Source organism: Odocoileus virginianus, unplaced genomic scaffold (assembly GCF_023699985.2).
Source record: "Odocoileus virginianus isolate 20LAN1187 ecotype Illinois unplaced genomic scaffold, Ovbor_1.2 Unplaced_Contig_5, whole genome shotgun sequence".
Lineage (NCBI taxonomy): Eukaryota > Metazoa > Chordata > Mammalia > Artiodactyla > Cervidae > Odocoileus > Odocoileus virginianus.
The window spans coordinates 1,178,526-1,194,729 of record NW_027224322.1 but is presented as its reverse complement, the minus strand read 5'-3'; the positions used below and the strand labels follow the sequence as shown (position 1 = coordinate 1,194,729).

Below are 16,204 nucleotides of genomic sequence, written 5' to 3'. Positions count from 1 at the left end.
CACCCGGAGAACTGGCCCTCCTCAGGGACTTCCTGGGGAATAAAGTGTCTGGACTCGGGGTGAGAGGCGTGGATACAGCCCAGTGACCTCTGATGCCTCAGGGGACCCAGCATGGCTGAATTCTGGTGGAGGCTGTCTTTAAACTACGGATTAAAGTGATAAAAATGGCAGTTCCCTCTTCTTTCGGACCAGGTTCCGACTAAACGGGCCTCCAGGGCTGTTGCAGGGTGCTGGGCACACTGATGGGGTGGAAAAGCGGGCAGGAGGCGGGTCCTGGGGGTCTCCCCCTCCCTGCCCGCCGGCATTACAACGGACCCCTCACCCCAAGTTGCTGTTGATGTCCCGTTTTAATCTTCTGCCAAGTGTGTACATGGTGATGCCCTATCAAGTGAACTTTTTAAAGCTCAAATAGCCTCTTTGAAAAGGAAAATTGTTTCAGGGTTTTTTTCTTTTATTGATTTTAATGTAAAATAGCACTTTGAAGTTTACAATTTATGGTTCCCTGGGCATCGATCGGAGGGGGGAAGGAGGGTCAGGAGCCGTTTCCCCTCCTCTGCCCGCTCCCCGGGGGCCGGACGACGCTCGCCGCATGCCTTCCAGGCGGCACCTTCTGCGGAGACCCACGCCTGCCTCATTGCATTTCAGGAGATCAAGCCCGAGATGAAGAAGAGATAAGAAAATTGCCCCTAATGAAAGCCAGAGGCAGCGGCACTTTCTCCTGGGCCTGGAGACTCTGGGAGAAAAGGGGACCTTAATTCAAACCAGCCAGACCAGCAGCTTTGAAGTCTGCTGAGCAGCAGAGGCCTCGGGCCAGGAGGCGCTGGTGCACTTTTCTTAACCCCTCACTTCCCCGCTGCCTGGCAGCGCGGGGCACGGGGCCCGGGGCTGCTGCTGCCCTCAGAGCGAGGCCGCGTTACAGAGGTGCTCGGCAGGGGAAAGGCCGTGTTACAGAGGTGCTCCGGGATGGTGGAGCTGGGACTGCTCCTGCTCTCAGAGTGCTGCGTGGGGGAGAGGCCGCGTTACAGAGGTGCTTGGCGGGGGAAAGGCCGTGTTACAGAGGTGCTCCGGGATGGTGGAGCTGGGACTGCTGCCCTCAGAGCACCTTGTGGGGGTACAGGCCGTGTTATAAAGGTGCCCAGGGATGGTGGAGCTGGGACTGCTCCTGCTCTCAGAGTGCTGCCTGGGAGGAAGGCCGCGTTACAGAGGTGCTTGGCGGGGGAAAGGCCATGTTACGGAGGTGCTCCGGGATGGTGGAGCTGGGACTGCTGCCCTCAGAGCACCTTGTGGGGGTACAGGCCGTGTTATAAAGGTGCCCAGGGATGGTGGAGCTGGGACTGCTCCTCCTCCCAGAGCCCAGTGTAGGTTTAAAGGCTGTGTTGTAAGTTATCAGAAATGCTGGTGAAACTGCCTGTTTGCAAGTGGAAACCTTCATCTCTCTCTGAGTGAGGTCGGCCTCTATCCTGAGCAGCTGGGCAGGTTCATTTCATTTCCCAACCTTTGAAGCCCTGCAGGAAGGTTGAGGGTCTTTTGTCTCTTCCACGTTTTTCTTTTTTAAAAACGCTGGTTGGTTGTTGTTGAGCTAAACTATACATAAAACTTGACCTTCTGAAACACGTTCGAGAGTCCAGTTGCGGCACTGGCTGTGTTCACAGTAGCGTGTCTGCTCCGGGGAGCCCGTCCCTGAGGGCCCAGCCCCTGGGAGCCGTGAACACACCCGCCTGGACCCCTCTTGCGGCCACTATAGGTCTTCAGGGGCGTCCAGGTCTTCTCCTCGGCAGAGCGTTCATCCGAGGACATCCTTCTGCAGTGATCTTAAAGGAAAAGAGAAGTAAAACCTGGGAGTTGAGCGATGTGTTCAGCCCGTGGTCGCTGTGCGCCTGTGCAGGTGGGGGTGCACACTGCTTGTCCTCGTGGGCGGCAGGGTCCCCGGGTGAGGCGGGCCTGTGCTGATGGCATGCACCCTCCTTCTGCCCTCGGGTGGGGGCTTCCCAGCCGAGCCGTGGTGTCGGGGCAGGGGATGCGCCCACAGGTGCAGGCCGGGCGGTGTGACCCACCTGTCTGACCCCACGGCCGGTCGTGGAGCCTTCAAGCACAAGGGCCTCCTGGGGGCTGATGGGTGGGGCCTGGAGTGCAGGGGCAGGAAGAGGGTGAGAGTACATTGGGGTCTGGAGTGGTGAGGTGCCCACCTCACCTGCTGCCCAGGAGCCTGCAGGGGGTGGAGGGGAGGGACGTCCTCACCTTGGCAGATGGAGGCTGGCGAGCAGAGAGCAAAGAGGCCAAGCCTCGGGGACGCAGCTCCAGTGGGGGGGCAGGCAGAGCCTGTTGGGGAAGGGCAGCAGCAGGGGCAGCCTTCGGCGGCTTTCAGCCCTCCGAGGCCACGGCGTCACCGCTGCAGGGCCCGGCCAGGACAGTCACGTTCCCGTCATCACTGTCTTCCTTCCCATCCCCACTCTCAGCAGAGCTCGGGTACTTGATGAGCAGGTGCTGGGCCCCTGGCCTGCAGTCCTGGTGGAGGGGGCGGGGTCTCAAGAGGATGTGGGCTCCCAGGGCAGGGGGCTCAGAGGCCGGGCCCCCCAGGGCAGGTATACAGAGATTCCAGATCCCAGAGGGCACATGCCTCCCCTTGCAGAACATAAACGAAAGGAAATTTTCGGTGATCAAAACACCGTCACTGAAATCGTGCTGTTGGGCTCCCAGCAGCAACCTCTTGTAAAACCGGGTCTGGATTCAGCATCCACAGTCAGCGTCCTCTGCCCGGCACCTCCAGCCAGTGAGCGCTCTCCTGACTGGAGACGTGAACTGTGAAACCAGTCCAAAACAGCGGTGAGCGTGAACAAGGAAGCCTGCGGGGCGAAGGCTGCGGGGGCTGCGTGGGAGGGGTGTTTAGGGCCAGCTTGCGTGGACAGTGCTTCCAGGGCATTCGGAGGGGCAGCAGGGAGCCAGGGGCAGCATAGCAGCCGGAAACCTGGTTCCAGCCAAGGCCCTGGCACCCGTGGGCACAGCCCCCGAACACAGCTCTGCGGCCCGCTGGCCGCCAGTCGTGTGCCCCCAGCTGGCATTGACCGCCGGTCTGGTGGATTTGTGCGGGCCCCAGTTGGGTGGTGTATCGAGATGTCATTTGTCTTTTGGAAGTTGGAGCCAGCTGTTAAACCAGCTCGTGCACTTAGATTTCACTGTGGGTTGGGAGTTGGCATGTTGGCACACCCCAGAGTCTGGCCATGCGAGGTTACTGTGTGGCTGATAAGATATGAGCTGCCGCCTTCATGGAGCGGCCAGGCTGGCCCGAGCAGGAACTGACCCATCAGCAACGTCCACCCTGTCGTCCGGCCTGCCAAGCCCACCCCTCCCCTGGCACCCGGCCTGGCTTTCCCCTGTGGAAACCTGGCTGCAGGTGTGGACTGGCCAGCAAGCAAAGGATGGAGGTGTGTGGCAGAGCGTGTGTCCAGAGCGAAGGCCCCAGGACCTCCACGGCTCGTCCCTGTCACCTTCTTCCCCTCCCTGCTTTTCCACATCCAGAGCTGCACCTGGCCACCTCCTCTCTCAGGGTCTCCTCCCTGAAAGCTGCCCTGAGCAGCTCCTGGCCCTTCCTGCTATCCTTGGTTGTCCTGCCGAAGGTCGCCAAGGACCCCCAGACCCACTCACCTTAGACTAGCGGTTTGAGGGAAGGCCTTCAGCAGATATTTAGATCTTGTTATTCTGAGACTAAACTGCTCATTAAAACTTCATCCTAGAAATAAAACGTCAGGCAGTTTCCCGTTTTCTTTGTAGCACCTGTTAAGTGGTCATGAGCTGGCAGCTTGCTTCTGGCACGAGGGTCCCCGGCGGGGTGATGCTGGGAGGTCCAGAAGGCAGGCTGGCAGACTGTCAGTAGTGACGCATCCAGCCCTCTGCTACTCAGGAGGAAGCCGAGTCCTGTCAAGGGGAGGTGACGTTTCTTGGGGCTCAGTGTGTGCTGCACACCCACCCAGCACACGCCGGGCACACAGCACCATTTCAGGTCTTCCTCCTGTAGCAAGCGTTCGGGATTACAGCGTCGACCGTCCCAGTCAGGAAGAGGAAAGGAGGGTGTACACATGGACATCCGCTCTCCCAGGTGCTCAGACTCCCGCCTGGACGGTGAGCCAGCCCCCTCCCCAAACCCTGCAGACATGCATGCACACACCACACGCCCACACCCACATGCCAACACGTGGGATCAGCCGTGCTTTACAACTTGTTATGATTGGCTTTGGGGCGAAGCCACACACCCAGCACAGACGCCAGGGACCCTCTCGGTGTTCACCTCCTTTAATGATGGTTTTCACAGGGCTGTTTTTTTTAATTTTGTGTGGGGATTAGAAATGGAATCGCTCTGCGATACTTCAAAGCGGAGCAACAGAGCGCCCACATGCACTTGCTTCAAAACGGCTGCCGGAGCTCTCTGAATGAGCCGGCGTCTGCTTGAAATGTCTGTGGTTTTCATTGAAACACCGTGCCGGCTTTAAAATCACTACCAAGATTGCGGCCGAAGCCAGTCTCCCACCCAAAGACAAAGTTTATGTGACAAGAACTTCATTAAAAATAATTGAAAACCAGCCTCGCTGGAATGATGAGGGCTCGTGAAGAGGGGCCCGCCAGGTCCTCGCAGGGTGGAACGGTGGCCTGTGCCTTTGGGGGGACAGACACAGCTGCCGGGAGTGGAGGGAGAGCAGACGGCTCTTCCTGGATCCCGAGGTGCCCCCGCATCCTACCAGCCTGGACCAGGAATTTCCACGCAAGCCCCAGGGGCCTGCTCTGATGCCTGTGCTATGTTTAGAAGACAGCGCTTGCAGACTTCCCTGGCATCCAGCAGTTAAGGCTCTGCACTTCCGGTGCAGGAGACACAGGTGTGACCCCTCATCGGGGAACTAAGATCCCACATGCCGTGTGGTGCAGCCAGAAAAAGAGACGGCGCTCTCTACGTCACGTCTCCAGTTCCTGTGAGCTCTCGTCCCACTGGCACAGAGAAGCGTTCAGAGCTGGGGCTGGTGTCATGTGTGGAGCAACTTTAGCAGAGTCTGAATGGCAGGAGTTGGGCAGGGCTGACAGACGGCAGCCCAGGGGCCAAGTCCCACCTTGTGTTTTTTAAGTCAAATGGCCCGAAGACGGAAGTGTCTGCTCCCTGGCCCTCAGCCGGAACACTGTCAGCCCCTGGTCTGATCCACACGCAGTGTTGCTGGGACCTGAGGGGTGGCCCCCAAGGCCCAGAGCCCAGGTCCTTGGGAGTGCTTCTGTCAGCTCTGCAGAGGTGTCAGGGGAAGCTGAACGGAGCACAGCCTCAGAGCAAAGAACAGAAGTGGCGGGATGCCGAAGGCCCACCCTGGCTCCAGAAGGGGGTTTCCTGGTGGGCGAAGTGCCAGGGCTGAAGTCAGCGAGTCTCGGTGGCGGACACTCCCAGCACCGGGCCCGTCACAGGTGGATGTCCCCGGGGAAGCCCCCAGGGCCGTGTGTGGTCGCGGGCATCCAGCTGGGCCTCCCGGCTACTCACTGCGAATCCTGCGGAGCAGGGGCCGGGTCTTCACCTGTGTGTGTCTCTCCGGGGTTCTCGGCCTTCCCCCACCTGAAATCAGAGGGACCTCTCAACAGGACCGCAACCCAGAATCATTCCTAGATGAGAGGTGTTTAATACTGAGCATTCTGTTTCTTATGGATATGAGTTTGGGTAAACTCCAGGACTTGGTGATGGACAGGGAGACCTGGTGTGCTGCAGTCCTTGGGGTCGCAAAGAGTTGGACACGACTGAGTGACTGAACTGAACTGAATGGAACTGATTCTGTTTCTTTGGCCAAAGTTGTCATCTTCCAGAGTTGACTTTGCTGTTGTAAACGGTGATTTCATATCATCCTGATGACAGCCTGTGGGATTTCAGGGGGTGCCCTGTGGCCGTGGTCCTCTGTGGGGCCCGCCCCGCGGCCATGGTGCTCTCTGGGGCCCGCCCCGTGGCCATGGTGCTCTCTGGGGCCCGCCCCGTGGCCATGGTGCTCTGTGGGGCCCGCCCCGTGGCCATGGTCCTCTGTGGGGCCCGCCCCGTGGCCATGGTGCTCTCTGGGGCCCGCCCCGCGGCCATGGTGCTCTCTGGGGCCCGCCCCGTGGCCATGGTGCTCTCTGGGGCCCGCCCCGTGGCCATGGTCCTCTGTGGGGCTCAGCCTGTGAGGGGCGGGGACCATTGGTCACGCCCAGCACACTGAGCCCCTCCCACACAATCTTCTGAAGACCTGGTTGGGGGCGGGGATATGTCTCAGAGGTGAGGAGCCGGGCAGGAGGGAGACAGAAAGTCAGGGGGCACTTTCCAGGCCCATGAGGCTGGCTCCAGGTCAGACGCTGGACTGGACAGGAGTCTTCCCTATCTCAGCATGAAGCAAGATTTCCAGGCCGAGCCATACACTCAGGCTGCAAGCTCCTGAGGCAGTTGTGTTAACAGGAGCTTCCCCCCACTTTTCTTGCCTTGTTTCCCGAATGTAACTTAGCCCCTGACCTCCTCAGCGTCTGTTTATACTTCTAACCAGTCGGTTTTCTTAAACTGAAGCATCGGTTTTCCCTTTAGGGATCCTAAGTGTTGGATTTCTTTATAATTAACCTACATGTCCCTCCTGCACCCCAGCAGTGGGTCATTTCGTCCAAAGCAGCCGACGGCATGGCCTCAGGGGGCTGGGGTTGTGGAAGGCCAGGGCGTGGGCTCTGGGGCGCCTCCACCAGCTCGGCCGCCCAGCCCCGGGGCCCAGGTGCCGGGCAGTGGCCCTGGCAGCCAGCGACAGGGGCCGCCCTGGGCTGACGCAGCGTCCCCCCCCCCCACCCTGTGCAGGACCGTGGTCATGCCGATCGCCAGCGAGTTCGCCCCAGACGTGGTGCTTGTGTCCTCGGGTTTCGACGCCGTGGAGGGCCACCCCACGCCCCTCGGAGGCTACAACCTCTCCGCCAAGTGTGAGTCGGGTCTGCGGGCGGCCAGCTGTCAGACGGGTGGTGCGCGCACCAGGCGTCCCCTCCAGTGGCTGTGGAAGGAGACAGCCCCAAAACCCCAAAGATGTCCTCACACCTTACCGAAACCACGACGCCGGCTCCCCAGAGAGCACGAGGCCGCAGGCCGCGGGGGCTCCCTTCCCAGAGGCCCAGCAAGCCTGTGGCCTGCCCACTGCTGCTGTCAGCTGGGGCCGGGTCCCACTCCTCCTGAGGGCTGTCATCCCACATGGGGCCTGGACGGGGGCTGGCCCTAAACGCTGTGAAGACAGAAAGAGCTGAGAGCAGGCTCCCTCCAGTCAGGGGAGGAGAGACTTATGCATCGTCTCCATCTCTAGCAAATCATGCAGGTGATAACTCACCCCACCCCATCCCAGGGCCAGCCACAGAACGGCCTGGAAGCTCCCACCCCAACCAGCGACTTGGGGGTTGCAGTGGTAGGGATGCCTGGGGTTCCCCAGGGCGGGCACTAGTCAAGGGAGCCTGTCCCCCGCCCCCACATGGGGAGAGCGTGGTGCAGTGAAGAGGAAGCCCCACAAGAGGACAGCCTCACAGAGTCCACCTGCCCGGGCCGGGGCCCGAGGGACTGAGACCGGGACAGACAGAGGGCACAAGTGTCCTCCACGCCCAGCGCAGGGGGCCCACGCCCTGAGTGCTTCCTGGGGTCCTCGCAGTCCCCTCCGAGCCAGCGTCACTGTTGCCATCGGAGACAAAACCAAGGCTGGGGAACCCCAGGGCCTCACCAGCGCCCACAGCTGCCCGGAGGCAGAGTCCAGCCTCGGGCCCGCTCTGCCGAGCGCCGGCCTATGTGCATAGACGGGGTCAGGCGGCCTGGCTCCCCGAGGAGGGTCTTTCTCGTTCCCCGTGGGGAGGGTGTTGGGCTGCAGTGCACGGACCACAGCTGCTGATGAAAGCCAGATGTGGATGCAGGAGGGCCCTGGAGGGGCGCACATGGTGGTGACACACGCGTGAGTGTGTTGGCACACCTGTGCCCGGCACTTCGGCCGACCGGAATGCCCTGGGCTCTGGGATGGACGTGGCCGGGCCCTGGCAGCCACCCTGTCCGCCGCCCTCCTGCCTCCCTGCTTCTGTGGTTCAGCAGGCGAGATGGAGGCTCCCCCGGGGCTCCTATCTGCCCCGAACGAGATGATTTGCAGCATTATAAAATCAAAGCCCCGAAACCGTAATTCCTACTCCCACGGAGATCAAAAAGAATCCCAAGCCGAAATCCTCCAATGAATTTATCACAAGCCAACCTGGCTTCCATTAGGTGTCTCGCTCGGAGTGCCAGCCCTGGGGCCTCGGTAAGGCGATGCGATGCGCCCCCGGGCGCTTTGATCCACTGCCAGGTGTCGGTGCTGCGGCCTGGCCTCGCCCACCACTTGCCTCTCCCGTGTCTTTCGCAGGTTTCGGGTACCTGACGAAGCAGCTGATGGGCCTGGCCGGTGGCCGGGTCGTCCTGGCGCTGGAGGGAGGCCACGATCTCACAGCCATCTGCGACGCCTCGGAAGCCTGCGTCTCTGCCCTGCTGGGGAACGAGGTAGGAGGGCTGGGGGCTCAGGGGCCGGGCCGCGGGCTTCCCTTCCCTGCCCTACCCCGCTGTCCGGCGCGTCTGCCACTCGCACCTGGAAGGAGGCTTGCCCACCCGACAGTACTGTCTGGTTGTGGCCGGAAGTGGGTGGGCAAAGAGACAGTTATAAGCCATGTTATAAGCACAGTTATAACTGGGTTGTGGTCCACAGTTATAAGCACACAGCTCAGGATCCGTCTTTTAAAGGCACTCGCCTTGATGTGGGGCCCGCAGGGGAATGCGTTTACCTGGTTTCCTCCTCGCGGATGGTCGGTTCTCTGGGATCTCCTGAAGCGGGTCCTGGGGGCGGTGTCACTGCGCCATCTCAGGGGCATGGGCCTGGGTCCCTGTGGCTCCCCCGCTGCCCTGACCCTCAGGCCATGCCCAGGACTGGCTTCAGCACCCTGGCCTGACAGCGGGGCTCAGAGGGTCTGGAATGAGACAGGGAACTTTGCAGGGTTCCATGGAGGGAGGCCCGCTGGGAGGCAGCTTCCCAGGCTAAAATGCCATCAGGCCGGGACACTCATGCCCACTGGTGCTCCTGGTGGACAGAGCCACCCAGCTGCCGGGGGGAGGAGGATGGGGTGGGGTGGGGATACTGCCTGGGTCGGTTCTGAGAATCTGAAGTTCGTGACAGAAACCCGCTCTGGCTTCCATTGTGGATTTCGGAACCATGCTCTTCCTGAAGCCCCCAGCCTTGGACGCGAGGCCTTGTCCCAGCCTCCTGACCCCATCAGGGGAGCGTGGGTGGTTACCCCACCCACCACACTGCTTTCTCTGGCTGCTTTTCCATGGCATCACCGTGAGGGGCCAAGGAAAGAGCCGCTGGTGTTTGGGCAAGTGGCCCGGGTCTCCAGCCGGCCCGCAGTGGGGAAGGGCCCAGGGTCCACATTCCCCAGACACAGAGGACCTCGTGGGGGCCTTGTGGAGGTGCAGGCCCACGCAGGGGCCATCTGGAGGCTGCTTCCCTCCCCAGGGCCCATCAGATGAAATAGGGCTTCTCCACGTGCTCAGAGTGCGCGGACCCTCTCTCAGTAGGGTCAGGGTTACCTGTTGCCCCATGGGGATGCCTGAGCCACGCCCCTGGACAGGTGTGTCATTCCTGAAGTAGCAGCACCTAGCGGCTGCACCCAGGGGCTCACGGGGGGTGGGGGGGGGCGGGAATCCGAGACCTCCAGCAGCAAGAGGCAGAGTCGCAGGGTGGCTCCCTGTAAGGCACGGCCTGTGCGGCCACCTTCCCATGGTGCTCCCGTGGCCGGGCTCGTGCTCCCTGGCCCAGGGTTGTGCTCCCTGGCCCGGGCTCATGCTCCCTGGCTGTCTGCTGGGACAGGCCGCTGGCTGGCAACAGAGGCAGAGGTGGTAAGCTTGGGTGGGCAGGCACCTGGAAGGGCTCTGTTTTCTCCTGGCAACCTCTGCGTGTCCTGGATGGTGTCGATTGTAACCTAAGTCACACCTGGGTCCAGGGGCCTGCTGGAATCTCGCCTCTCTGGTCAGCTTGTTAGCAACACGTGTGAATGTTCTCTGGCAAAGACCCGCCTGCTTTTGCTTTCCAAAGTGTGCAGGGCTCTTCACCTCTCCTCTCTTCCCATAAAGCGATCTCCCTACCCCTTTTACTAGGAGAAGGCAGCTGATTTATATCTTCAAACCATCTTGAGGGCTTTTGATTGTGAGAGCCAGCTATTTTAAAATAGCGGTAGAGAACTCGGCTTTCAGTTCAGCTGCTCATGCTCTTCTGACAAAGTGTTCCTTTGGTGAAACACATCAAAAAGCAGGAAGCCCTAGTTTTATCGAGGTCACTTAAAAATCTTTTTAATGCCAGAAAGTTGGATGGAGCCTCACCCCCTTGGCCTTTGATGAGGCTGATGCCGGGCACGGGGACGGCTCGCTCCCGGGTAGGGGAAGCTGACTGTGGACGGCCGGTGCTGCTGGCGCCTGCCCATGGGGGTCAGCAGAGGGGTGCGTGCGGGGCTGGGCCTGGAGGGGCTGCCCTGCCCCAAGAGCCATCGTACTGACTACTGAACTGAAGTTGTGTGAACTGACTATTGAACATGAAGCCGTCATATTGACTAGTTTCAGCTTCACGCCATCTGCAGCCCTTGGGGATGGTGACAGTGAGACATCACCTATGGGAGCCGGGTGGGTGGTGTGCCGAGGCGCTCCAGTCCAGGGAGGGGCCCCGGGCAGGTGGGGAGTCACTTCCACAGTCACAGGTCGCCCCCCCGGGGAGGCTTCTTTGGGGCCTGTTTTCTATTTAGCCATGCGACTTCTCGGGGTCAAATGGCACTGTCTCATTGAGCCCAAGTCCAAGATCCCGGGCAGGAGGTGGTGGGCGATCAGGTGGCCGGTAGCTGTGGGAGCATCCCTCCCTTGTCCTGCTGTGCTGCCTCAAGAGGGCGCAGAGTGAGGCGGTCCGGGGGGATTAGAAGCGGCGGGGGGAAGTGGGAGACGCAGGGCTGACGGAGCCCGCTGTTAGCTTCCAGCCTGCCAGGCTCCCCCGCTACCCCCCCAGCAGCTCCAGTTCACCTGTGCTCACCTCACCAAAGCGGCCACACGCGGGCCTTGAGGATGGAGCAGGCTGTCCCCCAGTCTTGTTTCCAGACGCGGCCTGCGCTGGGTCAGGGATCTGGGCCGCATGTCCAAGCTGTGCCCCCAGTGGGCCCGTCGGCTCCCCACCCTCCCCCGGGGAAGTGGCCCTGCACACTCTGCGGGTGAGAGGGGACCCGCCCCAGAGCACCTGAGCCTCCTGCTGCGGGGCGACAAGGAGCTAAGCCCGAGGGGGGACCCCGGGAGTGTCCCGCCATCCTGGGTGCACACCCTCTGCTATCATGTCAGTGAGCCTCAGTCCTTTAACCTTTGTCCGAAGGAGTTGTGGTGTTTTGGTGCCATGTGGTTAATTTTCGCTAGTGTTTAAAAACCCTTGAAAACCAGCTGCATCCTCCAAGCCTCTGCACTGTCACCAGGAGGCTCAGGAAACGCGATGCGGCCGGCCCAGGATAATCGCTGAGTCTGTCTGTGTCGCCAGATGCAGTTCACACGCTGAGGCCGCAGAGCCTGAGCAGACAGACAGACATGCAGGGCCTTCTGCGGGAGAGGGGACCCCACCCTCCGCCCAGCCCCGCAGAAACCCCAAGGAGGGGCTGTCCTGGGCCTGGCGGGAGCATGCTTCCCTGAGGCCCACAGAGGAGCTCGGGCGGCAGGTGGGGACCACAGTCACAGGTGACCGCAGGCGGCCCCGGCCCCTTCCCCCGGGAGAGCCAGCAGGGGGGCTGGGGCTGGGCCTGAGGGCAGAGGACTCGGGAGAGGAGGCCAAGCAGAACTCGACCCCTGGAAGCCGTCCGGGAGAGGCCGAGAGAGAAGGGAAGACGTGGGCGAGCAGGCTGGGGCGGCCACCAGGCCCCGTGGCTCTGAGTCCTACAGGGCCCTCTACCCGGAGGATCCTCGAGACGGGGAGAGGGGATCGCAGAGCCAGCCTTCGGGCAGGGGTGCCGGAGCGCCCCAGGGGCCCTGGTGGACGTCATCCGTCTCCTTGGGAAGAATGCGGAGGCGGGGTGGCCGGGCATCTGAACCCGGGCGTGGCTGTGAGGATCAGGACCGTCACAGGGCTGGGGGATGGCAGGGTGGCTCCCGGACAGTGGGAGCGGCCGTGAGCCTCTGAGGATGGGCTGGGGGCCCGGGTTCCGTCATCTCTCGTGTTCTGGCGGGCCCAGAGACACCAACCAAAGTGCAGTTCTGTTTTCTGGAAACGCACACTCTGACCTGGGTTCGCCCAGGATTCCATGAGGGCCGCTTTCCGTGGTGCCATAACCTCTCTGGTTTCTGCTCGCTCAGGGTGTGGTGTGAGCTCTTGTAAACTGCAGAGTAGAAAGCCACACCCACACCCACAACTAGGCGCTCTGCACAAGGGTTTTCTTGCACACTTTCCCCGAGGCTGGCTTTTTAAAGGCTGAGCTCAGGACAAGCCTCCCTTCTGATTTGGTTGTGACATGGAGCACACGCGAGGTGAACGTGCCCCGGGGCGGCCAGGGGCTCCCGTCTGTCACTCGGACGCGGCATTACCCACAGCCGGCCCTCTGTCCTCTTCCAAGTGAAAGTGGAAAGTGAAGTCGCTCAGTCGTGTCTGACTCTGCAACCCCGTGGACTGTAGCCTACCAGGTTCCTCTGTCCATGGGATTCTCCAGGCAAGAATACTGGAGTGGGTTGCCATTATCCTTCTCCAGGAGATCTTCCAGACCCAGGGATTGAACCCAGGTCTCCTGCACTGTAGGCAGATGCTTTACTGTCTGAGCCACCAGGAAGCCCTCAAAGTCCCCAGCTTGGCTCCTTTCAGACACAGGCGGGCAAGTGAAGGCACACAGCCCAGCTCTCCGAGCTCGCACGGCCGGGCCAAGACTTTCCCCTGGCTCCTTCGGCTGAGCAGGACGGTGGCCCCGGTTCGCTCTCCTCCCGGGACCACCGGACACCTCCGTGTGCCTCAGATCCCTCTGCCACGCCCGATTCCGTGCTCCCAGTCGCACCTGCCCCCCAGCCCCTCCCCTGCTCAGCACGGCCTGACCCCCTCTCCCCACCTTCCCTGCGGCCTGCCGCTCTGGTCCCCGTGTGAACATCACCCCTCACCCAAGCTGGCCCCACAGACCTGGGCCCCTGCTCTGCGAGGCCAGGCAGAAGTCTGTCTCTTTTGTTCCCTGATGTTTCCTAAGTTTGAAGGATGGATAGCGGTTGGTTCTCCCTGGGCTGCTCAGTGATGTCTATTAAATGAAAAATAAGACCCCAAGTAATGAGAGATTTATATATTTTTAGAGCTAGAGGCTCCCCCGCTCCTCAGCCCTTGTGTGTAAAGTGGAGGCTGGACACGTGCTCGGGGCAGACTAATGCCCAGAGCAGCTGGAGACGGGGAGCTGCCACAGAAACGGTGGGGCGGTGGGTGGGCACAGACAGCGATGTGGGCAACAAGGGGCTCACTGGACATGACCCGGGCAGAGGGTGCTGGAGGAGGGCCATGTAGCGCCCTGGAGGGTCAGCCTCCAGCCACTACCAGGGCCCCCTGGGGAGGTTAGACGTGGGGGTCCCCCCAGGACTGGGAACAGCAGGATCCAGGTTCAGTTTTAGAAAATTCCCGGCACCGCGCTCTGACACACTCCTCTGCCTTCAAGTGATGGGCAATTTATGGAATGAGTTATTTTCTAAAGAACTGCTTTTTTCTTAAGAGGGATAAAATCCTAGCAAACTCTCAGAGTTGTGCTGCAGCAATAAGGCCTCAGCTGTTTATGCCACAGTGAGGACCCCAAACCTGAAAGGCGTGTTTTCTGCTCCAGCTTCGTACCCACAGGGGACCTGTGCTGTGCCTGTGGTGGCCCGCTGACCAGAGCACTTGAGGACACTTCCGTCTTCACGGGGACACCCCGTTTTCACGGGGGCCTGCAGGTGTTCCGGGGGGAGGGCTCCCCATCTGTATCTGCCCTCTGACACAGGACTCACTCACCCTGTTGGCCCAGATTGGGAGTTACATCAGAGTCCCATCCTGTGCAGTCAGCCGTGGCCAGAGAGCAACTGCGTCCCTGAGGCAGATCCCATTGGAGAGAGGGGTGGGCCCATGTCTACGAGGTGGCGTCTGAGTGTTTGTCCCTCAGGCCCTCAAAAGTGGGGGACCAACCTCAGCAACATGGCATCTCACATTTGACCCTGCCAGCCTGCAGGGCAACATAGCACCCAGTTCAGCAGGGGGTCACTTCCTCATTCCTCAGAGGCTGAGCACCTTTTCATGGGTCTCTTGGCCACTCGGCCTTTCTCTTCAGGTCTTTTGCCCATTTTTCTATTAGACCATGTTTTTCCAATCTATTTTGGGGGGAGAATTGGATGGCTGGGTGGGTGGATGGATAGATGAACTGGTGGATGGATAAATAGATGGATTGGTGGATGGTTGGATGGACAGCTGTTGGATGGGTGCATGGATGGATGGTGGATGGATTGGTTGGTGGATGGATGGATGGGTGGGCGGATGGATGGGTACATGGATGGATAAATGGATAGATGGTGGATGGCTGGATGGGTGGGTGGATGGATGGATTGGTGAATGGATGGATGGATAGATGAAGTGGTGAATGGATAGATGGATGGTGGATGGATGGGTGGGTGGATGGATAAATAGATGGATCGGTAGATGAATGGATGAAGAGATGGGTGGATGGTTGGATGGATGAGTGGTTAGATGTATGGATGGGTAAATGGATGGATGGTGGATGGATTGGTGGATGGATAGATGAATTGGTGGGTGGGTGGATGGATAGACAGATGGATTGATAGATGGATGGATTGGTGGATGGATGGATGGATGGATGGATGGATGGATAGATGAACTGGTCGATGGATGGATGGTTTGGTGGATGGATGCATAGATGGGTAGATGGTTGGATGGATGGATGGGTGCATGGATGGATAAATGGGTGGATGGTTGGATGGATAGGTGGTTGGATAGACAGATGGATTGGTGGATGGATGGATAGATGAACTGGTGGATGGATGGTGGATGGTTGGATGGCTGGATGGGTGTGTGGATGGATAGATGGTAGATGGTTGGATGGATGGGGGGTTGATGGATAGATAGATGGATTGGTGGATGGTTGGATGAATGAGTGGTTGGATAGTTGGATAAGTGGATGGATGGTGGATGTTTGGATGGGTCCATGGATGGATAAATGGATAGATAGTGGATGGTTGGATGGGTGGATAGATGGGTGGATGGATGGATGATGGCTGGTTGGAGGGATAGACAGGCAGATGGACAGTACCCTCTTCTCTGTAAAAGTGAATGTAGGGTCAGAATAATCTGTTCCTTGACTGAGAGGGCTTTCCTGGGCCGTGGGTCTCCTTTGGGTGAAATTTTTAAGTGACCGATTTTGTTTGTTTGTTTTTATTCCTTCTTGAGTAAATTTTGGAAGATTACATTTTACCAGAAATTTTTTCTATCTCGGCCAATTTTTCCAAATTATTGCATTCTTGTACTGTCTTTCATCTCTGCTATTCCTGTAGTCATGGTCCTTCTTATCCTAACATGTTTATCTGTGCCTCCTCTTTGATTTTCGTCACCAGCCCTACCAGAACTTAACTTTTCATTTCAGTTTTAAACGATAAAGTAATCATGTGTAATACATTAAAAGTAAGATACTAATGAATGATGAACCAGAAATCGCTGAAACTGAAATGGGATATTTGAAAGAGAGCCAAATGGAACTTCTAAAAATGAGAACATATTAGCAGAAAATAGAAACTCAGTGAGATCAGCCAGAGAGAAGACTCATAACCTGAAAAGGACGTGTGTGTGCTCAATTGTGTCTGACTCTGCCACCCCACGGACCGTAGCCTGTCAGGCTTCTCTGTCCATATAATTCTCCAGGCAAGAGTACTGGAGTGGGTTGTCATTTCCTCCTCCAGGGGATCTTCCTGACCCAGAAGTCAAACCTACTCATCTCCTGCCTTGGCAGGATTCTTCACCACTGAGCCACCAGGGAACCCCACAGCCTGGAAGCAACAATTGAAGGAATGAGGCTGAGCACCGCCCAGAGACAAGGGGTAGAAGGGGCTTCGGTGTCTGCTCAGCGTCCCCACCAGAGTGAGGGGTGGATGACCAAAAGTGCCAGTGGCCAAGGGTCTTTCGTGACTGATGGA

At 59.3% G+C, this 16,204-nt stretch overlaps 1 protein-coding gene across 2 annotated transcripts in view; it reads left to right on the top strand.

Annotated features, from left to right (window-relative positions):
- Positions 1 to 16,204, top strand: part of HDAC4 (histone deacetylase 4) — a 283,225-nt gene that overhangs the window by 260,229 nt on the left and 6,792 nt on the right. For both annotated transcript variants that reach the window (XM_070463614.1, XM_070463612.1), the window contains exons 23-24: positions 6,821 to 6,939; positions 8,379 to 8,512. In XM_070463614.1, the coding sequence (XP_070319715.1) occupies positions 6,821 to 6,939; positions 8,379 to 8,512 (253 nt within the window). The remainder of the gene's footprint in view (positions 1 to 6,820; positions 6,940 to 8,378; positions 8,513 to 16,204) is intronic.